At 46.7% G+C, this 25,646-nt stretch overlaps 2 protein-coding genes across 7 annotated transcripts in view; one reads left to right on the forward strand and one right to left on the reverse strand.

Annotated features, from left to right (window-relative positions):
• Positions 1 to 1,679: 1,679 nt before the first annotated feature.
• Positions 1,680 to 3,322, reverse strand: TRH (thyrotropin releasing hormone). Its single transcript, XM_071550158.1, has 2 exons — positions 3,124 to 3,322; positions 1,680 to 2,245 (listed from the first exon to the last, which is right to left on the reverse strand). The coding sequence occupies exons 1-2, from the start codon at positions 3,314 to 3,316 to the stop codon at positions 1,680 to 1,682; spliced, it is 759 nt and encodes a 252-aa protein (XP_071406259.1). The 5' UTR covers positions 3,317 to 3,322.
• Positions 3,323 to 3,324: 2 nt separating this feature from the next.
• TMCC1 (transmembrane and coiled-coil domain family 1) overlaps positions 3,325 to 25,646 on the forward strand; it is a 71,556-nt gene continuing 49,234 nt past the window's right edge. For 3 of the 6 annotated variants that reach the window (XM_071550148.1, XM_071550153.1, XM_071550156.1), the window contains exons 1-6: positions 3,325 to 3,419; positions 4,338 to 4,475; positions 5,644 to 5,744; positions 7,753 to 7,948; positions 10,148 to 10,204; positions 25,179 to 25,419. The gene's annotated coding sequence lies outside the window, so the exon portion shown is untranslated. Of the gene's footprint in view, positions 3,420 to 4,337; positions 4,476 to 5,643; positions 5,745 to 7,752; positions 7,949 to 8,750; positions 8,950 to 10,147; positions 10,205 to 22,894; positions 22,967 to 23,018; positions 23,042 to 25,178; positions 25,420 to 25,646 lie in introns of those variants that run through there. The other 3 variants (XM_071550149.1, XM_071550150.1, XM_071550151.1) reach the window with 3 other exon arrangements.

The following is a 25,646-nucleotide window of genomic DNA, read 5'->3' on the forward strand; positions in this document are numbered from 1 at the left end:
ACCTGTCGACGGGCCCGGCCGGGGAGGGGACACGGGACAGGGACACAGGACAGGGACACCGGGACAGGGACACCGGGGAGGGGACACCGGGACAGGGACACCGGGGAGGGGACACGGGACAGGGACACCGGGGAGGGGACACCGGGACAGGGACACCGGGGAGGGGAGGGGAGCGATTCAGTTTACGTTTCTTCAAAAGTTAATTTGTCTTCATCCAGGCGGATGCGGTAGGAAGAGGTACCCGAGGACAAGTTAAACTGACTTCTATAACTGAGGAGGAGCTCTGAGGTACTGCCTGGGGAAACAACCATATTTAAAGGACCACTTGAGGCACCCGATGTGTCTTGATGGTGTTGAGAAGAATGAATGTCAGTGGAAAATACACTCATTTGTTCATAAAAATAACATTCTGGTGAAATACTGACATGCTGTAACCTCTTTGAATGTACAGGAAGTGATATGAGTAACTCAGAGCACTGAACATTAATTGCAAAACCCAGTAAATCTATTGCTTAGACCCACGAACAGGAAATCAGATTTCTCCTCAAGTTGCCTATGAAGCAGGTTAGAAGATGGATGTGAGCTTAGCCCAGAGGCATAATTGTTGTGTGTCATACAGGTAAAGGTTTAAAAACTGAGTCTGTCTGTATGCAAGTCATCCTTCAAAACAGTTCTAAGTAGAAATATGTGCTGACCACCAGCAGGCAAGAAGATTGTGCCTAGAAAAACACCCTTTTATTTTTTTTGTGTATCTTTGTTTATCTTGGGTTGGTTGTATGTTTTTCACACTATTACAGTATGTTTGCACAGCCAATAAGGACACGCAGAGTTGACTATTCATGTTTATTGAATCATTCATATCAAATGAACACTGTTGGGAGTCTGACTACAGAAAGTAAAAGCATTCTTTTGGGAGGAAAGGATCTCTGCTTTCTGCATTGGTTAATGTCTGAGGAGAAGGCATGATTTCCAGTGGTGTGACTGAAGTGTGAGCACGTCAGGGTGGGAGTTCTGGGGGTCTGTACAGTCTGGGGGTCACAGTTTGCAGCTGGGATACTCAGGGATGCATTAACCCTTTGCACTGTGCAGCCTCTGCCATGAAAAGGCTTCTCCTGTGCCAGTGCCAAGTCAGACTATGAAGCCACTCAACTCTTCCATTCCAGTTGAAACAGTTCCTATCCCTTTGCAGTGCTTACTGTCTGGACAGATAGTAGTGCACAAGGGTTTGGATCTCCCAAATGTTATCATTTAGAACTAAAAACCTACTTGATTTCATGTTGTTCTTTTTTCTCCCTCACTATTAATTTACTGATTTCACTGATATGAGAGGAAACCATGTAATTATTTCACTTCAGTGGCATCAGAAGAGACATTTAAGACCCTGTTTTAGTCATTTAGGAACACAGCTGGATTATTCTGGGGTCTGGGTTCCTAAGGAAATAAGCACTCAACTTCCCAACATGGGAAAGTTGAAGACCCAGTACGTGCCTGTTCATTCAACTGTGTCCTTCAGTTCCTTTGCTTAAGTGTGTGACAAAGCCATTAGCTGCGATGGGAACGTGAATGCACTGCAGGGTGGCTGTAGAGGTCAGCAGCAGGAAGCCAAAAGGGAGTGAACAGAATGTTTTACTCATCTGGCAGTTTACTTCACCAAATGCAGATAATACACAATTATTTTCTCATTCCACTGTTTCACTTTCCCATGTTGATCTCTTCCCTGGGTGCTGACGTTTTTCTTCTACCCTGTCTCTGCTAACAGCTACTAAATCAAGCAACAAACTGCCTTTGTTACAGGTGAGGAACTCCTGGAAGCTGCAGGGGCCTGTGTGGTCTGAGCTGTCAGAATTCCAGTGCCTTTTTCCATGATGCTGGTGTTTCTCACCGTGTTGGTCGTTGAGGTCTGCCTTGTAGTCCCAGCCCCCTTTGCTGGGGTGCTGGTGCTCATCCCTCAGGTGCCTTTTGCCTGGGTGCTGCCGTTTGGACAGGGCACTCCTGGGGCTGGCAGCAACCTGGCCCAACAGCCACCCTCTGCCAGCAGCCTGTTGCTTTTGCAGCTCCAGATCGACATCAAGGTTGTCTTCTATCTCTTTTTTCCCTGGATGCTGCCTCTTCTGAATGTCTCCATAAGATGTGTCTTTGTCAACATCTCTTTTTCCAGGATGCTGTCTCTTCTCCAGGTTGCTTAAGTACTTTGCACCAGGATGTTGTCTTTTGGAAAGCCATTCTGGTAGAGGGGCTTTTGATTCTGTCCAAGGAAAAGAATCATGTTAATGACCCCCCATAATCCTCCCTAAGGAGGTTGAAATGGGAATTTTTTTGATTGTGTGGTACAGGATCATAACCTGTTGTTGTTTGAAAGCAAGCTCAGTAATTCCAAGTACCAGTCATAACACTGTTAGTATCTCTTACTCATTCTTAAGCTCTTTCTGATACTTCAGGTCTTGGATCTGTATGACCAACACTCAGCATTCCTGAGAAGAGGGAGGAAGCCTTGTTGTGTGGGCACTTGGGGCGGCTGCTCCTCCACCCTGGCAGGGCACTGTGCTCCTTGTTGCTGGCAGGTGCCTGTGTGCTGCTGTTTGTAATCCCCAAGTCTGATTTTCCTTCACTCCTGTGACCAGTGAGAGCAGAGCATCTGCAGGCTGGGAGGCTCGGGCACTGGAGCAGCCTCCAGCCTTCCCAGCTGTGCAAGAAGCCTCCTCCTGCTGGAGGGTGGGAACCAGTGGCTCGAGTAGGAGGTGAATGGTGACACTCCCACCTAGACCTGACATTAGGTACAGGATCCACAACTGGGAATGTCCTCTGTGTGTGCTCTTAGAGCTTCTCTAGGGAGGTACTTGGTAGACAGACAGGTTTTCTGTGACAGGCTTCTACCTTTTAATATGCAGCAGCTGCGTAGGGATGGAACAGCCTTGCCTGAGCAGGGAGATAGCAGAGAATTTCTGAAGTACCTTTGAGAGTTCTGTGTCAGTGTATCACAGCAGCCCTCTTACCCTTCCCCTCCCCTTGGCTACAGTGGGAAATACATGTATATTAGAACCTGGGAATCATACCTGGGTCTGGTGATCTCAGCCAAGTGCTATGCCACCATCACCAAGCGAATGTCCCCAGTGGGATATATACCTTTATTAGTTTCTTTGTCCTTTTCAGCTTTCTTGAGGACAGACTGCAGAATGAGGCTTTCAGATCTCTGAAGGATGTCATCCAGAGGACTCCCCATGGTCTCACTCTCCTCTGGAAGGGGCTGTCTCCCGCTGAGGCAAACACCCCACAAGGTCAGGCAGAGGAGTAGCAGTGGCAGCTGCATGGGTGGCATCGTGGGACAGGGTTTCTGCAGCTGCTGAGCAGCAGAGAGGGACGGGAGGACTGTGGAGCAAACAAACCTCACAACAACAGCATTTCCAGACACTGAAAAAAAGGTAGAGCACTGCTGTAGGGATTGAAGTGTCTTCAGATCCTTCCTCCTTTCTGTTACTAACCTCTCAGTTTATCTTACATTTTCACAAGAATCCTCATAATCCAAATTCTTCATAATTAAAACCAGGCACCTGTTCATTTTTCTGTCAGAATAAGTATGAATATTTTAAATACCTAACTTCTTGTGTCACAGATAATTCTGAAAGCCAGAGATCTCACTTTGCCTTCTGCCAGGAGGCTAATGCAGTTTCCCCCCTTCAACTCTGTGTTAACTGGTGCCCCCCAAGGTACAGACACCTATACCCACACTACCCATCCCCATCAGGCAATTCCCTTTACTAAGGGTTCATTTTAAAATATTACTGGGAATTGCAGCACTTTCATTCCACCTTTAGTTAAAGCCAAACTTTAGTAGTCTACTCGTTTTTCAGTGTTTTTCTATACATTTAAAGTAGCCTTGTGCCTGGGTATTTGTCAGCTATGGTCTGTGGGGCAGGGAGTTTTCTTGCACTGAGGAAGCACCTCATTTTTCAGTGACATCATAATAATCATGTCCTGTTACCTCTTGCCCAGATAACAAGTGTTTTTCTTCTAGCTAGCACTGAATTCCTAACACACGTAGAAATTCATTGTACAGTAAGCAGAGTTCCTTCAGTAGAATGAAATACATCCTTAGTGCTAGTATAGCAGTCATTTAACTTAATGATATCTTCTGAACATAAGAGAAATGCACAGATTTTGAAGTCCTACACTTTTTTTAGGTGGAGAATGAGTTTATTACCTCTCTTGTTGACAGGATTCTGTCACTTCTGATGAAGTCCTAAGAATGCCACACGGGCTATTTGTCTCAGAGCAGTCTTTAGACAGAAAGGTAGAATCTGCTGAAAAGGAAATTGTTTTATAAATTACCTGGTTTGTAGTTTCAGATCTTTGCTTGCTGCATCTGCCAAGAGGTTTGCTAGTCCTTTCAAGCTGTCTGCACGTGTGAGCTGCTCAGTTGCCCTTTTGCTGCCGCAGCCTCCGAGGATGGAGCGGAGCCGTTGCCGTGTGCTCTTCGGGTGGGTTGTGTCTCCCTACTTATACTGTGCTGCCTCTGCACCCTTTATGCAAATAGCTCGGAGGTGCTTTAGGGGATATGATAGATTGGGTTGGTTTTACTGCTCTCAGCTGCATTGTGAATGCATTTTAAGATTTGGATAGTTAATTCCTGACCTCCATATATCCATGCTCGACTTCCAGAAATTATTTTCCCATCTCTAAAGAGATTATGTTGAATTTTATGTAACTCAGCATACAAAAAGGAGTTTTTTCTCTCCAAAACTAAGCTTGTGCATCCTCTGTTAAGTGAGCACTGTGGAGTAAATGCAGAGAGATAGGCTAGGGAAGAAAGACAATGACAAAATGTAATCAATTATATTTAGGTAAGTTTGTACCATGGGTTCTTATTCTAAATGACACTACACAGTTTCTGGCTCGCAATTCTGTTTTTTCTTGGCATAGGGTTCCACAGACAGTACTTTAGAATATGAAGTGCTTAGTGTTAAGTATTAAAATACGGTTATGTTGCTGCTATGTGCTCCAAAAAGCATTGTACTTTTGTAATTAGCAATAAGGCTCCCTGTCTTTAACCCATCTCTATATTTAAAATATTCTTCTACACAATACTACTGAAAACAAATCATTCCTATTTCACAAGTAGAACACTGTCTATTTTTAATATGCTATCTTTCATTTTAGAATTCTCTTTTGCTTTTCTTTCGTCACATTTTTTTCAGTTTCATTTTCCTGGCAGGTGATTTTTCTATTTAATAGATTTCTAGAGGTTTTATTTTATAAGTGTAAATGTTCTTTCTTCCCCCTCACTGCGCAATTACTCGTGGCACTGAAATGAATTCTTGGGTAGGAGGGAGAGTTTGTGTTCTCAAACTGTAGAGCCTTTCAAGCTGTACTTTTCTGTCTGTCACAAATCCACTGACACCCCAGGCCAGACTTGTGTCAGCACAGGGTTTGGCTCCCAGTCCACCTGTATGTCTGTGACAGATTCTAGAACTACACAGAGATGTCCAACTACCACATTTCACACCCAAATACAGCGTTTCAGCACCACTGTGATCCTCACCCCCTTTGTCCAACCCCTGTATTTTATCACAGAGGCATCAAGTCCCTTGAGCTGCTTTATCAGCTGTGTTGATGAGGTTCCTTATTTTTCTTTTAAACTTTCTCAAGGGTGCTCCAGCTTCTCAAAGGGCTTCTAAATGAAGAAACTGAGGGCAGACAACTCTTCCAAACAGGAGTCAGCCCCTTCCATGTGAGCTGTGAGGACTGAGGTTTGTGTTCTCCCCTCTGCAGCCTGCTTAGTGCTTGTGTTGCTGGGTCAGGTTCCTCCCCAGGTGTGAGCAGCAACCTGGGCCTCCTGCTGTGCTGAGCACTTGCCCAGCTCAGTGTTGGTTGTTGCAGCCTGGCCTAGAGGAGACTGCACACACCAATGTGATGTAAAGCAAAACCCAAGTTTATTCAAAAACACAGGTATATATGACCTCAAGTGACCCCGCCCCAGGTGTGGTGGTCTGACTCCAATTGGTTGAGTCTGGAAACAAGTCCTTTTAAAGTGAAAACGAAACCTGTAAGGTGGTCCTCCAGACCCACCTGAATCGGGCTGCAACAGTTGGTGTTCCCAACAATTGGGCCTTGGCACTGGGGCTGTCACTGGGCACGCAGTTGTTGGTCCCGAAAAGATCTTGAAGGTGAATAATGAGAAAATCTGATGCTAACCCAAGTTTGATCTCTGTTTTAAAGACTATAACCACTCGTGTTTTGTGCAGTTAGTCAGCTGCAACATCCTGGAGTCAGGCAGAAGGTTCTCCTTGGGAGATTTTTGCATTTTTACTTCTTCCCTGGGACACCTTGCTGTGGTCCCTGTCAGGATGAGTACCTGAAGTGCATTGCTCATTTTCAGCATGGCCATCCCTCTGGGAATCCTGAAATATAGACGTTGTTGGGAACTGCTCTGCTGTTCTCAAACTGTAAGTTTAGAAAATATTCATGTTTGGAATTGAAGTGCCATTGCATTTGTTTTCAGTTTACTGAGAGGTGCTGAATTTTTAAGTGCCATGCCCTTTGTCATGAGCAATAGTTGCAGAGTCAGAAAGTGAGACCTGAATCCATTCACTTATAGCAGTCCTTTAGTAAAACAGTTTGGGTTTCTGGTAGTACCTCAAAGGCACACATCTTTCTCATTTGAAAGATTGCCTACATGATGTTACTTCTGTGTGCAAGACTAAGAGAAATACCTCCACTGGCCTCTTAAAGCATCCCATTAATTTTTATTAAGTGTACTCTGTCACTGAGACTGTAGTTTTTATCTTCTCATCTCTTTAAATAATTTTATCTTCTTATTTATTGAATTGTATTTCTTGCAATGGCTGCAAATCTAAGCTGTTCTGTCTGAACTTTCTCTTGTTAACAGTGCTGTAAATTAGGAATGACTTTTTGCTAACAGAAATGAGGGGCAAATCAACTCTTATTTTCACTGGAAAATGTAAAAACACAACTGACTGAGATCACTCCTCCCAGTTTGTTGCTTGAATTGGACTACTCAGGCAGAAAATCACAGAGATGGGTATCAGTAACAGGTGGACAACTCTGTCTTCCCACACGATGCTTCCTAACAAGCAGCTTTTCCCTTGTCACCACAGGTCAGTAGTTTGACCTGCAGGAGGATGTGTTGTATTTTTGTGAGAGGTGTAATTCCAGCTCCTCTTCTTGATTTCTGCAACATTAGAGTGTCAGAGTGGGTTTAGCCTGCATGATCTTTAGACACACAGTTTTATAAAGGAAGCAAGATTTCAGGCATACAAACCTTTCTTAGACCTGGGGAAAGGCATTCATGTCTGAAAGTTTGTCTCTCCTCTTAGAAGTAAAAAAAGGACTTATGATCCCCCAGAAGCGTCAGCTTTTCATGGCTGTAGACATCACTAAAATTAAAGATACCATAATTAATCTACAAACTTGTATTAAATATTAATCATTGCTGGAGGTAGGGTTCCAAGCAAGTTGTATCTACCTATTCCTCAAAATTCATTTGCTAAGTAGATGGGCCTGGACAGCATTGAGTGGATTGGTGCCATGTGAAGGTTTTGGCACAGCAGCCCCAGGTGCAGACACCCACCAAGGGGGAACTCACCCTGGGCACAGCACTGCTGACTTGCTGAAAGTCCTCACAAAACCAAAACCCTTGAGGAATAATGACAGCTTTCCTATTCATTTTCACTAGCTGGGATTGTAAAATCTGGGAAGGGAAACGAAGGTTACTCCTCTGTGTTCTGTTCCTTCCAGCCCTGAGCCTCCACTGTGGAACTTCTGCTGGTGCTGAGTGCAAGATTTGTGTGGGGAGCACTTGGTTGTGATGGGAGCTCTGATTTGGGGGCAGCTGCTCCTTAGAGCCAGGTGAAGGAACTGAAGAATCTGGTGAAACCGTCAGAATCTCTGCTGGCACCTTCTTGAAGCGTGACCTGGAACATGGCAAGGACATGTAAGGACCTCTCTTGAAGGCTGTGTAACTTTCAATTGACATTGTCCCTCTCAGGAGTTCCAGCAGTGGCAAAACCTTCAGCTCTGACTGTAAGCCCTAGAGTTTCATAGTTTTGCAAACATAAAAGTGTTGAAGCTTAATCTTTTGAATTCATTGAAACTAATAGAAAACTCTTTGAGGAGACTTAATAGAGAGAGAGAGAGTAGGCCTTCTGTTATAAATAATGAATAGAATGAGTATTGAATGAGATGAGAACATTAATTTCTGTGTGAGGAAGCTCTTAATAGAATTACTGAGTAAATTCCACATGGAATACATATGCAAGTCCCCTAATTTCAAGCCATAAAGGGAAGGCTATGATATTAGAAGGAAAGGGGAGTATCCCACATGGCATTAAAACTATTGCCAAAAGGTGTATAAATAACATGTTGCTTGTATTGGCTGAATAGTTTTATTGTTTCATGAGGAAACAGATACAAAGCATTATGACATTAATACCACATATCAGTTTACTGACAATTTTTTCAATATTAAACAGTATATTACGGAGCCAGAACTTGACAGGCTTAATTGTATGCTTAAGAGTCAGACTAACTCACAGTTTGTTCCTTCTGGGATGGTGGCAGTTTAGAATTAAAGATCTCAATGGATTCATTGCAGTGTTTCTTTATTTTGTCATTATCTCTGCAATGCTTATGCAGGGTAATTTCTATAGTTTTCTAGTGAAGAGAACCCTGTGATTTGGGAAGAAAGTGGCCATTTTTAGAAAGAGTTTATGACTGTGCCCTGTTTCTTCTTGCAGGCACAGTCCAGAATCTTTCAAACCAAATAATGTCCTTTAGTGAAACAAGCAAGATCCTATTCCTCTGGGCACCAAAACCCTCCAGCTGCCAATGACAGCACTCAAGAGCTTCTTATGCACTTCCAACAGGGAATTAGTCATTGGACAAAGCAAATTTACAGCTCAGTTTACCTTGCCAAAATACTGTTTTTAAGCTGAGGTGAGTTTCATCATGTAGCAAGAATAGATTCAGGGAAATTTGATTTGGTGTGATAGAAAACATCCAGCTTCCTTTTCCAAAGCCAGTTTGACTCACACTGCCAGGTAACTTGCCAAGTCAGTTGGCTGTAGATAGGAGGTCACTCCTTCCCACAGCAGTTAAAGAAGCAGCTCACTAATGTGTTTGCTCTGTGTTGGGCCTTTACACTCACTGCTCACACATACTGATTAGGACACAGAAGCCAAAACTGGCTGTGAAAGGGAGCAAATTTTTGGGGGAGAGAAGAGTTGATTTTGGCACCAGGTGTTTGAAAATGCTGGTTTGAAATTTGAAGTCACCAATCCTCAGCTTGCAGCCTGTTCTCCTGTCCAGTTCACTGGAAGCATCAGCACAGAGCACAGTTGGATATTCTTCCTGCCAGTCCTGGCCACTTCAGTTGTCAGGTACACGGCTTCAAAGGTCCTGATGGCTTGACACACATGGTGCTTGCCCAAGGGTAGGAAATCAGAGAGACAAATAAGAAAAGGGAATGAAAGCAGAATGAAAAGTTCCAGAACTGTCCCTTGTGCCTGACTGTAGAACATCTTCCTCTCAAAATTCAGATTTTTTCATAGCAGCTTCTAAAATGAAAGAACTTTATTTCTTAATGTTGCTTTCATTTGCTGTAAAAGACAGCTGTTCATTTGTATAAATTATTCTGTACAGTGACCTTAAGCCTGGCTTTAAGGATGCAATACAAATGTGGTTTACCTCTAAGCTGTCTGTGTTGATCTGATAAAAAAGAGAAATGAGCCTTGGTAGGACCACCACAGTGGGGCAGCTGCCTGTCCCCAACGTCCAAGAACAGCTGTTCTACTGGAGGAGCATCCTGGAATCGGATGGAGGGAGGAATTTTGAGCAGGAATCCAGTGCAACTAACAAAGTTCATTTCCAGTACCAGTCACATTGACTGATCAGGTTGAAATAGATAACAGTTAGTTCAGGTATTGCTCTTTCCCCTCAGGTGTTTCTGTGTACCTGTGAGTTTGTGTGTGTGTTGTGCTGGGTTTTACTAATGAACTGTTCCTGTCTTTTTTCTAGTACCTTTATTTTTCTTAATAGTTACTAAGTCATTTGGTCTGCTCATTTTGTTAGGGCTTAAGTTTACTCACCATGTGTTACTCTTCCTGCAGTAAAATTAGTCATTTTGTCTTGTCAGCTATTGGTGTTTAAGAGTCCTGTAGGAGAGCAAAGTGAAGATCAGAGTCCTGCTTTGGTAAGTACTATAAGCAAAACTCACACTGTCTATCCCAAGAGGGTTACAATGAGGTCTCAGTGTATATTCTTACAGCTGCATGTGCACCTACAGCTGTCATACTTCTGTACATACCCCTGGAGGTGTATGAAATGACTGAGCAAGTGAGAGGGTGGAGTAATCATGTCAGTTGTGCTGGGCATAGATACATTATTTCAGGAGTTTTGGTAGCTGTAAATCAGCACCAAGCTAATGAGGGCCAGATTACAGTTGATTTGTGAGCTTTGCTGCAGTGTTGCAGAAGGACATGGAAGAAAAGGAGAGTTATTTCATCCTGGCAAGAATTTCCTCCCCTGTGTAAGAAAAGGTTTAGAGGAAAGCTGGTCACTTGCCATTTTCAGCAGGATGAAGACTTCTGCAGAAATCAATCTGATTCCAGCGTGGGCCATTAATGGGAAGGTTTTAGCAAATAGGAGAGATACAGGTTACAGTTTCTGGTACTGTCCATCAGTCCCACTGTGTCTGCAGAGCACGGGGCAATGCAAATAGTTAGGGGCTTTTTATTTCTATCACTTGCAACTGCCACTGATGACACCAGTGAAGCTGGAAGCTGTTAGTTAGAATCCAAGCCTTCACTGGAGTGAAGATACGGATTAGTGGAATCAAAGGTGTGGATTAGTGGCTAGAAGGCAACTGGGAAGTGCTGCAGCTTGTACTTGACTAACCATGGAAGCTCCCAGACATCTAACACAGTGCTGATGTTCACACTGCAGAGCACGACAGGTCAGGAAGTGCCTTCTTTGGTGGGTTAAGTGAATTACCTTGCTAATATGAGGGAAGTTCATAGAGCAGTCAGTGTAGAATTGCTCCCCTGCCCCATCATTTAGATGAGGCTTGATGTGCAACTGAGAAAATTGGAGGGGAAGAACAAAGATCCCCACAGCCAGTTGTTCAAGTAAGACAATTTTCATATCATACTATGAGCTACATAATGACAAAGACCTTTATGTAATTTGCATCTTCATAACTTTAATAGTCATTCTAATAACAATAGACTTTTCCACTGGTGCTTAATGGTTTTGTTTACAAGCAGACAGTGTGAGGTGAGAATCGCCTCATTTGGGGATGGAGATGGTTGTTAAAGCTGTTCCATCAGCCCAATATTAGACACCATGCTTCAGGGGACAGGAAGGGCACATAGGTGGTCAGTGAGCTCCTTCCTGAGACTAGGAATAGTATTGGCTTCTGGAAATGGCTTCTGTGACCTTGTGGATTCCTCTTCACATCTGTCCAGCTGGCACTCTGTGCATGCCCAGGGAAGCTGAGTGAATGCAAATGTAGTACTGGGGCAGAAGTTCCTGGAGTCATTTGGTACTTCTTGTGCTGAGAGGCACAGCCTGTATACCTGTCAGCTCTTCTCTCACTCCCTTCCCCCTGGGTCTTTTCAACTGAGCCTGAAAATGAACAAAGATGCATTTACAAGTAGTTAGAGAATGGTTTGCAAATGCAAACTACGGCAGCTGTTGTATTTTTATAAGTACCAAACTGGGAGGCCACATGGTTATTTGGTTAGAATGGAATCTGAGAACTGGGACAGCTGATTCTATTTCTGTCCCTCCCATTGAATTGCTCTGTGACTGTCAGTGGTGCATTAAGGCAGAAATCCAGCTGTAGTTAAAATCAGAGTCAGACTTTTTATAGGTGGTAACTGAAATCAGGTAGACCTTAAATACCTGAGTTTTGTGTTCCCTGTCCACAAATAAGCAGTAGTGATACAATACAGGGGCCTGTGACATGCTTTGAAAGGCACAAATCATGACAAGAGAAGTAAAAATTCTTGTTCATAGTTGGGTGGGGTTTTTTTTAGGGAGCAAGTAGAATTCACCAAGCCCAATGAGCCTCGTGTAAAAATGTAAGTCAGGAAAATGGTAAATAGAGGACTTGGGTTTGGCTGGACTCCACTGAAGCTGTGTTGTGACCAACTGCAGTAAGAACACAATTATATATCATATGTGTATATATAATAAATATCATCAATTTCACTGATTTCTTTCTGCAAACCTCTGATGAGTTTAATAAACAGTTTTCTGCTCCAGATTTCTTTCTTTCCTTGTCTAAAGCTGCTGTCAGATTTGAAATGTTCTATGTTGGCACCTAAATGGTATGCTGGAATTCTGGAAAGCACTCCTGGAATGTCTGGTCATGGTCTTCATATCCTTGCATGCAGAGGTAGATGCAATGCATCAGTGATTTTCAGCTTTGGTATGAGAGAATGCAGGGTTTGGAAGGACTTCAGAGGGATGAGCAAAGCACATTAATAAAAGCAATCCTTTTGTTAAATTTTCTCTGTGATGATCTGTAGGTCACCTAGAACATGCTTATAGATCTGGAAGCTGCAAAAAAGTAAAGCAACTAGAAAAAGTAAAATAATCCTCCCAGGAGTTGCTTTCAGACCTGCATTTCCTTGACTGATTCAGAGACCATCGTGCAAGATGTGAAGTTCAAACTTTCATAACATTACACTTTTATAGCTATTACTCAAAAATGTGACCCAATATTTTGACATTTGAAATATCTTATCAAGGCAAAGAAGCTGACAGACTGTTTTAGAAATACTTTCTGTAAGATCTCAGCAGTAATCTGCGATTATTTCTGAGCTTCCACTGCTCATGTTGAGTAAGTGAAGCTCAGGTCTTATTGCATGGACAAATTATGAAAATGCCAAGGATTGCCTGACAACAGGTGGTGCCATTGGTCACTAACTCTGCTTTATAAAACACAGTGCCATTGCCATTTGAATAACAAATTATCTCTAAGAAAACGTCAGGCTAAATCTGATTGACCTTTTACAACTACTTGTGCTTTTATTGAAAAACAGTAACTCCATCTTCATTAGAATCACTTTCAGTTCTGCCTGGGGCCAGGAACTAAGCAAAGCAGTGGCATGGGATGGAGGAAGGCAAGCAACAGTTTTCCTTCTCAAAGGTACAGAGTGTTGGTCAACACAGCCTGTGATGGGAGACTGGAAATCACAGCTGAGCGGTTGCTGAGTTAAGGATACCTCCAGCTGTGAGTGTGTGACAGAGTTCAGCTGGAACTGAGCTGTGTTAAGGGTTCCACACCTCTGGCTGAAGTTCCTCTCTCAGTGGTGGCCCAGCTGCTCCTTAGTGAGGTGCCATGGAAAGGATCACCCCAGGCCACTGTCCTGTCCTCGTTTCTGAGTGCCTTTGTCACCTCTCTGACAGACAGGAGGAGCTCTAGTGTATCTGAGCATCAAGTCTTCACAGAATTCTGCAAAATGGAAAGTTCTTTACATCCCTTACCATTTCTGCATTTGAGCACATCACCCCAGGTTTGGGGTCTGCCGGGTTTCCAGTCATGAGAAGGTTTAAGGCTCCTGGGTTAAGGCTGTTGTAAGATCTTGTGTAAGTTTAACAACAGAGCAGTAACAGAGAGCTGCTTGAAGGTGTTTGTGCTCAGCATGTATGTTTTCTGTCTGTAGTGTGAGATGGGTGCCTAACTTAAAAAAACATTTTGTGGGCAGGAGTCACAAGGAAATGTGACGTTCTCCACTTTCAGTGCTAGAACCCCAGTGCTGATGACAGGCAGTGTGGATTTTGCCTTCCAGAAGCAAAACAGCCTGTCTCTTGTGGGGCCCAGAACCTGCCAAAGGCTGATACTCCCAAGAGCAGACTTCACCTTGCTGTTAAGTAGGGCATTTCCTACAGCATAGGTGTAAAGTGGATCAAATCCAGGGCACAGAGTCTGGCAGGGGGCACTTTCTGCCACGCGGGTTGCTTGGGAATGGCATTAAGTCTGTCCCAGCCAGACCCAGCGCAGCAGTCATTGCAGAGGAGCTCTGAACTATTTGTAAAGAGGGTTCTGAGTTAGCAAGTCCTTCCTTGGCATGCATAAAGAAGTCAGTTCTGCCAGTCAAGCCAGGTGCAATGTGCTCATTCTGTAGTGGACTTAAGTTGCAAGGTTATTAAGTCCTTTTAGCCTTGGGTTGCTGCAGACCACTTAATTACAAGGTCAGTGATCAACAGTAGTAGACAGTTTGAGGACCTCAGGAGGTAAAACAATATCTGATTAGACAATTAATTGTGGTTTATTGGGACTTCTCCTTCAGAATCTGTCCTATGTGATGTTACTGGTTGGACCTTTCCTACTGTAATAACTGAGCAGTCTGCAGGACTACAAGTTTTGTTACCACCAAATTCTGCTGTTCAGAGTTCTCAGCTGCCTGGCAAATTGACAACACAAAAAATTAAAAGCTGTGTAATGACCATGAATTTGCAATTAAGTGATGACATTTTCAAAGGATTATCTTTCCCATTTAGACACAAAGGAAGTAGCCAGATTTGTTCCAGTAGTCATTGTCTTGGCACTGTGGTCTTTTGAGGATCTGACAATACACATAGCAGTGGCAGCCTCTGGGTATCAAAGTGTCCTCTCTACCTATAGGAGCAGCAGCAGAGCCCAACTGTAGCAGGTGAATCAACTTCAGCCCTTGAAATGGTACAGATTTAGAATAAGTCTGTGATTTTAATAGAATTTAGGTGCTATCTCCTGGAAACTCAAGTGAAAAGATGAAGTTAAATGAGTGATATTGTGCCATCTTATTTGATATCAGGGGAGGTTGCTAAAGGTCTTTGGTTATTTAATGTTTATCTGCTTCAGAAAACATACTAATGTCCTTGTTCACATCCATTCTTCAGACACTGAGATAAACAAATGACTCATGAAGTGACTGCCCATTATTTTTGCTGCAATATTTTGGGAGTGGAGGAGGGATCAAATGAAGTTGATGTTTAATCTCGAAAGAAAGTTTCTGTATTGTGATGCCAAAAAAATAACTGCCTTGTGAAGCTTAAAAGACCTTGGAAGAAGTTTTCTCTCAAATAACTGTCTTTTAAGCATCTTCAGTGGGTGCTACAGCAGTTGACAAATCCTCTAGTTTAGACTGGCACCAGCAATGTTTTGTAGCCCAGCAGAATCAGATTTCTCCCTGTCAAATATCCCTTGATTTCAGGTTCAAGACTAAATCACGGGTGGGGTTGAGTTATATTGTAGATGAATTTACTTTAAAAAAAAAATTAAAGCAAAGATTAAGTAGCATGAGGCTAGAAGTATAGGGAGAAAGCCAACAGTAAGGGTTTACTTGCCCAAAGCAAACAGCAGTGAGGCAGTGGTGAGGCTCAGCTCTCTGGAACGAAGTCACGGCATGTTCCCAGAGCCCAGGGCAGCAAAGGGGAGCTATAGCCATTCTATTATCTTTAATATTAAGAAATTTATATTGTGCTTGTGTTACTGAATTTTCAGCATCCAAATGATGCTGGAAATTTTCCAACCAGATGTGCTTCCTCCAGGGTCCTTGCAGTTGCCTCTAAGTAAAGTGACTGTGCCTGAACAACTTCATCTCAATTCACTGGCAGTTTTCCTGGTTCTCAGGTGTGTAAGAGTTTAGGCTTGACTTTTTCAAACTCTTATTTTTTTGTTCCAGTAACATTGACATAAAGCCTGTAGCCTGTGTAGCAGCAGGGACAGAGCACAAATAACAAGCTGTTTGAGTTTCTAAAGAGACTCATATATCCAACAAGGAAAAACAATCAATGACCATTTAGATGTTTCTGACTGAACAAGTTGTCTTTAAATTAAGTCTCACGTCTCATATGAGGCTTGAAAGCAAGAACACTCTGACTTCCTAATTTAGGCATTAAAGAGCAAAGAAGGAAGTTTGAGTTGCTTGGCCAGGTGACATATTTACTTCCACCAGGGCTCTTCAGCAGGGGAGCATCTGTCACAGTGAACAAACTCCCTTTAGAGCAGCAGAAAGACTGGGGAGAAAACTGAAATACCCCGTTGGTGACTGTAATTAAGCAGCAGTTGGTGGTAGTTCTCAGATTTTTTCCTGAGTTCAGGGAGCTCACTAGTTTTAGAACTAATAGTTGGTGCAGGGAACGGAGCACAGTCACAGCTGGAGGCACAGGGAGGGTAGAGTTGGGCAGCTGGTTTTAGTCCAGCATCCTCTGTGTCACTGTTAACCATTACCAGATCTAATGGCATGTAATCACTGAAAAGAAAGTCTCATTCCTCTTTCTTCTATCCATACCACTCCATATTCTTGCTTGCATAAATTGTAGGGACTGCTCAGCCCCACCTGATTTAATTTAGCATACAGGTCAGATGGATCAAGAAGGGTCAGAACTTGGCATGGGGCTGGGCATTCCCAGGACAAAGACTGAAATGCTACTCTGCCTTCATCCTGATGTAATGAAACCTGCACACTGCAAGTAATTCTAGGGTTGCAAGAAATTGTGCTGTTGTTCTCTGCTTATTTTGTCAAGGGTGGGGGCTGTTGTTACCTGTTTATTTAGAAAAGTACTGAATATACCATATGTACTAGTATTAGGAATTAAAAGCCTCTTGGACCTGCTACTCATTTGAGCCATAAAAGGGGAGCTGCCAAGTTACTCTCATAAATATCAAAAAGTTAGATCTTGCATGGAAGTAAGAGCCAGAGTGATTAGGAACTGATTTGCAAAGCAAACAAGGATTACAAACTTGTTTGTTTTCTCACACCTGCTCTCCACTTCAGCAGTACAACAAAGCAAGGCTTAGGTAATGCACCTTTTCCTAATTGGATAATGCACTCAAGGGAATATGAACAACTGAGGCTTTGAAGATCACACCACCATTTGCCCAATTATACCTAATGACAACACATTGTTCCTGCAAAACGTGTCTATTCCTTGGTAGGTTACATTTACTTTCAGCCTTTTACCTATTGATCCACCAGTACCTCACGTAGAACAAACTTCTTTGTTGGCAAGTCATGTTTATGAGACCAGAAAAATCTTTTATGTCACCTTTTTAACATCTCACCAAGTCAATGAGAGGAAAATCTTGTATGGAGCATGAGAAATTTTTGCAATCTTTGTAAAACAATAAACAGAATGTCTTTCTGGTTTGGGCTATGCAGACAATTCATGTTTGGTGTTCACTATTTCTTTGTGTACTTTCTGCTTTGATTTCATAAAGCATCTTCAGCTGTGCAAAGAAAGTGTCTGCACTACATAGACTTAGTGATCATTTAATCTTGAACTCCAAGTAGATACACACTCTGTTACAGAAAATGAGATGTTTGTTGAAGAGAGTTGCAGCATCATGAAACTCGAGTCATATTGACTTCACTTTTTTTAATGAGAGTAGAAGGGCTTGAAGAAGGTTGCTGGAATTATATAGCCCTAATTAAAACATTTTTGTGTCTGTCTTCTGTGAGTGTTCATGACTGCAAGTACAGGCTGATGAGTAAGGTCAGGGTTGGATTCTGTTTGCTCTCACAAATTGTCTCCTGAGTTACTTTTGGTAGTTGTAAACTGCAACAAAGTGTTTTTTGCAAATGCAGAACCATTTTATGACTTAACGGTTGTGTCAGTATGTCACTATCATCATTCAACACTTTCTAGTGGAATTAATCTCAAGCCACTGCTGTGGATTCCAGACCCTTGCCTAAATGAGAAAAAGCATCCTTGCCCTTTTCAAAAGTAATCCTGATTTTTGCCCTGCCCTAACTGCAGTGTAGTTCCACAGCCAAGGGAATAGTTGCAGTATTGGCCAGCACAGTATGTCTGCCTTCACTATGTGCCTGCCAGAACCTGCCATGGAATATGAGCATTCCTGTGTCCCCCCACATGTTGCACCTCCTGTTCCTTGCCCCAGCTCTTCCCATGGGATAGATGGAGCTGGTTTGGTTGACTTGAGTGATTTCATTAGGTCTCTTCAATTAGATGAACTTCAAGACTTAACATCACACCCAGCCAGTGGGTCTTAGTAAGTCAGATAAGATATTTCTCAGAGCCTGTAATATAATGAAGATCAGCATCTGGCCTGCTGGAATACATGGCTATTCAGATGGAGCTCTGGGAGGAACTGATTTTGCAGGAGTGACTAACAAATTTGTCTGTGCCAAATGTGCATTAATTCCAAACTACCTGGAGCAGCCCTGCACGTGAGCAACTTGATCAGGGCTTGAATCTGCTCTGCAGTGTAGGCCAGTGTGCCAATGTCCCACAAGCCTGCTCGAAATCTTGGGGTTGCTCACTGGAGCTCAGGTGGAGAGGAGGAGGCTCAGGGAGACCTTCTCACTCTGCACAACTCCCTGTCAGGAGGTTGTAGCCAGGTGGAGGTTGGTCTCTTCTCACAGGCAACCAGGAACAGGACAAGCAGACAGTCTTAAGCTGCATTGGGAAGTTTAGGTTGGACATTAGGAAAAAGTTCTACACAGAAAGAGGGATTGGGCATTGGAATGGGCTGCCCAGGGAGGTGGTGGAGTCTGTCCCTGGAGGTGTTTAAGAAGAGACTGGATGTGGCACTGAGTGCCATGGTCTACCAGACAGGATGGTGTTGGGTCAAAGGTTGAATTCAATGGTCTCAGAGGTCTTTTCCAACCTAGCTGATTCTGTAAAGTGGATTAATGTCAAACAGCAATCCCTTTGAGTCAGAATCTCTCTTTGCTACTTATATACTGAGCCAAGAGAAAGGAATAATTAAATTGAAGAGTTATTTAATGACTCTTCATTTCCCTCAGCACAAATTGAAATTATAGATTTTATTGCTGCTTTAGCTTGTATCTGTGCTTGCATTTTCTCATTTCTTATTTCATACATGGATCTAGAACAGAAGGTCTGATGAACCTAAATTTCTCAAGATGTCCCATCAAGTAGGTCACATTACACTACTCAGTCTTTAGAATTTTCAGCCTCTTCATTATTGTCCTTCCTTCCTGCCAGCATTTCTCCTAAAGTGCTTTCTGTACGCTGACCTCCAATTTTGTTCTCACAAAGGTTCTTACCAATAAATTGAGCTGAGGGGTTGTACAGAATGGCTATAGATCAGATAATATCCTGGGGGTTTTTTCCAGAAAATACTTGCATGTAATTGAAGTCCAGGGTATGGGGCTGTGTTACGCAGTAAAAGAACAGTATGCAGTTCTAGCGCAGACACTGGATGTGAAACAGGCGCTTCAGCCCCAGTGTGAGTGTGTAAGTGTGTGTGTGAGTGAGTGAGTGTGTGCTATCCCTGGGTGTGTGTGAGTGTGTGTGTGTGTTGTGTGTGTGTGTGAGTGTGTGCTATCCCTGGGTGTGTGTGCGGTCTGACCGTGTGTGTGTGTGTGTGTGTGTGTGTGTGAGTGAGTGTGTGTGTCTGTGTGTGTGTGTGTGTGAGTGAGTGAGTGTGTGCTATCCCTGGGTGTGTGTGAGTGTGTGTGTGTGTTGTGTGTGTGTGTGAGTGAGTGTGTGTGTCTGTGTGTGTGTGTGTGTGTGTGAGTGAGTGTGTGTGAGTGTGTGTGTGTGCGGTCTGACCGTGAGTGTGTGTGTGTGTGTGAGCGTGTGTGTGTGTGTCTGTGTGTCTGTGTCTGTGTGTGTGTGTCTGTGTCTGTGTGTGTGTGTCTGTGTCTGTGTGTCTGTGTGTCTGTCTGTGTGTCTGTGTGTCTGTGTGTGTGTCTGTGTGTGTGCCTCTGTGTGTGTGTGTGTGTGTCTGTGTGTGTCTGTGTGTGTGTGTGCGCCTGTGTGTGTGTGTGTGTGTGTGTGTGTCTGTGTGCCTCCGTCTGTGTGTGTGTGTGTGTCTGTGTCTGTGTGCCTCCGTCTGTGTGTGTCTGTGTGTGTGTGCCTGGAGCAGCCACTGCCCGCAGTGCCGGTGCCGCTCAGTCCCAGTGAGCTCCCCGCTCGATCCCCGCTCGGTGCCGGTCCCCGCTCAGGTGAGTCGCAGCCCCGCTCGGTGCTGGTGCCGGTCCCGCTCAGGTGAGTCGCAGCCCCGCTCGGTGCTGGTGCCAGTCCCGCTCAGGTGAGTCACAGCCCCGCTCGGTGCCGGTCCCGCTCAGGTGAGTCGCAGCCCCGCTCGGTGCCGGTCCCGCTCAGGTGAGTCACAGCCGCCCGCTCGGTGCCGGTCCCGCTCAGGTGAGTCGCAGCCCAGCTCGGTGCCGGTCCCGCTCAGGTGAGTCGCAGCCCCGCTCGGTGCCGGTCCCGCTCAGGTGAGTCACAGCCCCCCGCTCGGTGCCGGTCCCGCTCAGGTGAGTCGCAGCCCAGCTCGGTGCTGGTGCCGGTCCCGCTCAGGTGAGTCGCAGCCCCGCTCGGTGCTGGTGCCGGTCCCCGCTCAGGTGAGTCGCAGCCCCGCTCGGTGCCGGTCCCGCTCAGGTGAGTCGCAGCCCCGCTCGGTGCTGGTGCCGGTCCCCGCTCAGGTGAGTCGCAGCCCCGCTCGGTGCCGGTCCCCGCTCAGGTGAGTCGCAGCCCCGCTCGGTGCTGGTGCCGGTCCCGCTCAGGTGAGTCGCAGCCCCGCTCGGTGCCGGTCCCGCTCAGGTGAGTCGCAGCCCAGCTCGGTGCTGGTGCCGGTCCCGCTCAGGTGAGTCGCAGCCCCGCTCGGTGCCGGTCCCGCTCAGGTGAGTCGCAGCCCCGCTCACCTGGGCGCGACGCTGGCGCCCCCTGCGGGCCGTTGCTGACAGCGCAGCGCGCTCGGTGGGACGGTCCGCCCGCGGCTCTGGTTGCGGGGCATCCCCTGGACTGCCCAGGGTTCCGTTCTCATGCTTTGCGGAGTGCTGGGAGCCCGAGGCAGTCCAGTGACTTCTTTGGCTGCATTGGAGCACTTACAGAATGTTTTGCAGAAAGAAGTAGATTTTTTCATCATAATTTTGCATTGCACCATTATCTATATAAAGTGTATCCTTCAAGTTATAACAAGCTGTAATTGCATCGAAGGCTCCCTAGGATTTCTGGACCATGAGAGAGCAAAGCTGCAGCAATTTAGTAACAGGAGTTAGACAATCAAATTACAGCCCCTTTAATACTTAGCTGGGGATGAGCTATTCCTCTGAAATAGCCCAGGCTGGAGTAAGTGTCTCTGCTATGCTGGACATGGATAAATTGTACCTTTTAAGGACATTTCAAACCATAGTAACTGTTCAGAGCCAACCTTGGCATCACTGTCCTTTCCTGCTCCTTTGACACAGAGGTCAGAGCCAAGAGTATTTGGCAGTGGGAGGTGGATTTTCCCTGCTCCTTGGGAGGCTGTGCTCTACTTTTCTGAGTCATGAGGAAAAAAAGGGACAAAGTACTCAGAGAAATGTTCTCATTTCCTAGAAACTGGGCATCATCTCAGCCAGGCTGTAGATGACCAGCTGTTTATGGAAAGGCATAAGGATATTTGACTGCTGAAGGTGGTCAGGAGGGAGAAGTCCTGGGTGGGTCATCCATCCATCCATCCATCCATCCATCCATCCATCCATCCATCCATCCATCCGTCCCCTCCTCAGTGGCACTGTCAGTGGGGTGGGTTCACTTCAGTAGGCACAGGTGCCCCATATCCTGCCATTAGGTGTGGTTGGTCTGTCAGGATCTGTCCAGCCCCTCTGACACACACAGCACCACCCCGGTGCCAATTCCATGGGGCAAACAGGGAGACACAAACCACTTTGTGACTTAGTGCCATAGCCCAGTCCTTCTCAGAGCTGTGACACACCTGTGGGTGACACCAGTGCAGGGGTGACACACCTGTGGGTGACACCAGTGCAGGGGTGACACAGCTGTGGGTGACACACCAGTGCAGGGGTGACACACCTGTGGGTGACACAGCTGTGCAGGGGTGACACAGCTGTGGGTGACACACCAGTGCAGGGGTGACACACCTGTGGGTGACACACCAGTGCAGGGGTGACACACCTGTGGGTGACACACCAGTGCAGGGGTGACACACCTGTGGGTGACACACCAGTGCAGGGGTGACACAGCTGTGGGTGACACACCTGTGGGTGACACGCCAGTGCAGGGGTGACACAGCTGTGGGTGACACACCTGTGGGTGACACAGCTGTGGGTGACACACCTGTGGGTGACACACCAGTGCAGGGGTGACACAGCTGTGGGTGACACACCTGTGGGTGACACACCAGTGCAGGGGTGACACACCTGTGGGTGACACACCAGTGCAGGGGTGACACACCAGTGCAGGGGTGACACAGCTGTGGGTGACACACCAGTGCAGGGGTGACACACCTGTGGGTGACACCAGTGCAGGGGTGACACACCTGTGGGTGACACACCGGTGCAGGGGTGACACACCTGTGGGTGACACACCAGTGCAGGGGTAACACAGCTGTGGGTGACACACCAGTGCGAGGCTGTCGGACCCAGCTCAGGGCGAGCGGCCGCACACGCGGCCTCAGCTGGGGCCGGGGCTGTGGAAGGGTCTGCGGGAGACGAAACGGGAGGGTCGGGAAAAAACCATTTCTGGGGATGCGAGGAGCCCCCGGGCCCGCGTGTGCCCAGAGCCGGCTGGGCAGCCCCGCGGGAAAGGCCGGAGCGGGAAAGGGGAAGGGGAAGGGGAAGGGGAAGGGGAAGGGGAAGGGAAAGGGAAAGGGAAAGGGAAAGGGAAAGGGAAAGGGAAAGGGAAAGGGAAAGGGAAAGGGAAAGGGGAAAGGGAAGGGGAAGGGGAAGGGGAAGGGGAAGGGGAAGGGAAAGGGGAAGGGGAAGGGGAAGGGAAAGGGAAAGGGAAAGGGGAAGGGGAAAGGGAAGGGGAAGGGGAAAGGACCGGGCCGGGATCTGAGCCCGGGAACGGGAAGAGGAAGCAGCGGGAACGAGGCCGCGCTGCGCAGGCGCAGGGCTGTGGGCGTGTCCTCCCACAGACCCCGCCCATCGGGTGACGCCACCTGCGCGCCCGGCCCCGCCCCTCGCGTACGTCGCACGGCCGGGCCGGGCGGTGGCGGAGGGGACATGGCGGGGCCGCCGCTCGGCCGGTGAGTGCCTGAGGGGAGGGAGCGGGACGGGGCGGGATGGGATGGGATGGGGATGGCGGGGCCGCCGCTCGGCCGGTGAGTCAGTGCCCGCGGGGAGCGAGCGGCGGGAGCGCGGCGGGATGGGACGGGCCGGGGCGGGAGCACACCCGGCACCGGGACCCCGCCGGGCCCTGGCTGCGCCGCCGCTCGGCCGCTCCCCCGACCCCGCCGGGCCCTCGGTGCGGCGCCACGGCCGCGCTCGGCCCGTTCCGCGGCCCGGGGGCGGGCGGGGGCCAGTGCAGGCCTGGCCGGTGCGGGGCAGTCCCGCCTCGGTGCCCCCGGGCCGGCCCCGCTGCCTGCGGGTCGGGACGCGCCGCCGCGGCCCGCGCTGGATCGGGGGCGGCCGAGGCCTGTGTTCGCCTCACCGATTCCTGCCCGCCTTGGCTGCCTTTGATGAGATTGTTAAGATACGAATTATTTCATGGTGAACTCAGATTTTGCCAGTTTAAATGTAGGTTATCAGGGACAAGCCGTAAAAGTAAAGAACTTGAGGTGTAAAGCGGCAGCTTCAGAGCTTTACATGTACCAGAAGTCATGAGACTTAACGAGATGCCCCTGTGAGTGTGAGCTGCGTGTGCAGCTGCTGCCCCGGCGACACGGGACACCTGATGGGCGCTGGTGACAAACCGCAGGGCCAGCAAAGCTGTGTGGCAGCTGCAGCCATCGCCTTCACGGCAACACTCCATCAGTAAGGGAGCTTAAGGAGGCCTCTTGGTGGGCAGAAGGTGTAAAGGTGTGAATGGAAGGGACAGTGATCTGAGTGGAAGCCTAGAGGAGGAGGAGGAGGGTGATGTAACTACCATCAGAAGGTAAACAGTGCCCATCATCCACAAACCTTAAAAGCAGGTGTTTCTGCGAGATGGAAGCCCCTAGTCCCAGTGCAGGCTCCTCAGCCCTGAGCATGTGGAGTGGCTGACCCTCAGCCTGGCCCTGAGGCTGCTGAGTGCCCTCCATGAGGGTGGGGCTCACAGGGACTCTGTTACCTCTCTGGGCTGTATCTCGGGGGTGGCACCTGCTGAAGTGGGTTGTAGGCAGCAAACTCTGGGTGCCCCAGGTGACATCCAGAGCTCCCTTCCAACCTCGGCAAGGCTGTGAACTCGGCACAGTGAGCACAGCGATTCCTCGTGGATAAACTGCCATCGTTAGGAAGAACAAAGATGGGTGAATGAAAGGGAATGTGTAGGTGGAGGCTGGGCCTGCGTTGTCTGCACTGCTAGAAACAGGATTCTGCCATGATTAAATACTGAGCATTCTTAACCCCCCTAAACAGTCAAGACCCTGGATATTGTCACAGCACAGTGAGCTGATTCTTTAAGCTTGAATTGAAGCTCCAAAATCTTAAAATTGTTCCTCCAGCCAAGCGTGTTAAGGAAAAAGTAAGGAAGGAAACAAGCAATTGTGTGGAGTCAAATGTCCTTTTTGCAGAATGAAATGGCTCCATACTTTATGAAGCACTTTATGAAAATATGGATCTAGTTGACCTTTTTTACTGATAAAGAAGAATGTTACTGTTGTGACAAAATTAAAAACCAGTTGTATCCCAGTAACATCTCAGGGCTTTGATTTGGAAGCTAGATCTGACATACCATGTGAAATGCAGGGGCAGAACAGAAGGTCACTGCCCCCAAAGGGTTTATATTTTATTAACTTAAGTGCAAACCAGAGAAGTTCAGGAGTTTGCCAGTGCTTGTGACATTTGTGCTGTGCAGGAACTCTCCGAGTTTGTCCCTTTTGTACACGCTGTGTCGCAGCTTCCATCAGGCTCTGTCTGAGTCCTTGTTTTGGACAGCAGCCCAGTTCTTTACTCTGTCACTGCTCACACAGCCACTCCTGTGTGAAAGTGTATGGGGAATATTAAGCCATTTGGTGAGCTGGGAAGGTTTGTCTGAAAAAAATCATTCCCTGGTTGGTATAACATTGCCTACTCTGATATGATGAAATATTATTTGAATGCTTAGAGAGTTTCCATCCTTGCAGTAATTTATTAGGTTAAAGTACTTGGAATATGAGGTGACTTCAGAGGCTGCTTCTGATTTTAACTGCATCAAAGCTGGCAGAAACACATTATTTCAAATTAGTTAATGCTTTTCTCTGAAGGGGCTGAATCTGTGTGCTGTTTTATTGTTTATCAGGTATTAATGGTGTTTCTCACTGTGCTTCTTAATTTTGGCAGGTCTTTCTCCTCTACAAAGAAGCTTTGTTGCCAAGGATTACTCTGAAAATGGCCTACAGTACTGACTACTGACTGCAGATGTAGAAGCTGATAAACTGCATCTGCTTCCCTCCCCTGATTTTCCTGTTTCCTGTGGGATTTATACTTTTTAAACTTTTTTAAAGACCTCTGTTGAAGACACTTGGATTACAACTGTGAGCATATCTATGCAAAGAGACAAGCTGCCTTGAGCAGTTCTGAGGTATGTGTGCCTGCTTGGCTCAGGCTGCTTGGAGAGAAAAGGCCTCCTGGTGAGGGCACAGAGAGCTCTGCTCCAGGGGTACATGTTCTGGGTGTGGGTCAGTGGCACCCCTGTACATGGTTTTGCAGCAGGATGTACAAGGGCACAGTGGGGCTGTAGGAGCACCACAGTGCCCAGCTGGCATTGGCTGGAGAGTGACCTTGTTTGAACCTGCTGTGGGAGCACTC

The sequence above is a fragment of the Pithys albifrons genome, chromosome 3 (genome assembly GCF_047495875.1).
Source record: "Pithys albifrons albifrons isolate INPA30051 chromosome 3, PitAlb_v1, whole genome shotgun sequence".
In the NCBI taxonomy this organism is placed as follows: domain Eukaryota; kingdom Metazoa; phylum Chordata; class Aves; order Passeriformes; family Thamnophilidae; genus Pithys; species Pithys albifrons.

Bases quoted from the DNA above. Each gene is read 5' to 3' on its own strand.
- TRH (XM_071550158.1), bottom strand. From the start codon at position 3,316: ATGCCACCCATGCAGCTGCCACTGCTACTCCTCTGCCTGACCTTGTGG. The intron at 2,246-3,123 runs GTATATATCCCA...TTCCTTGGACAG, and splicing joins GGACAAAGAAACTAATAAAG to AATCAAAAGCCCCTCTACCA.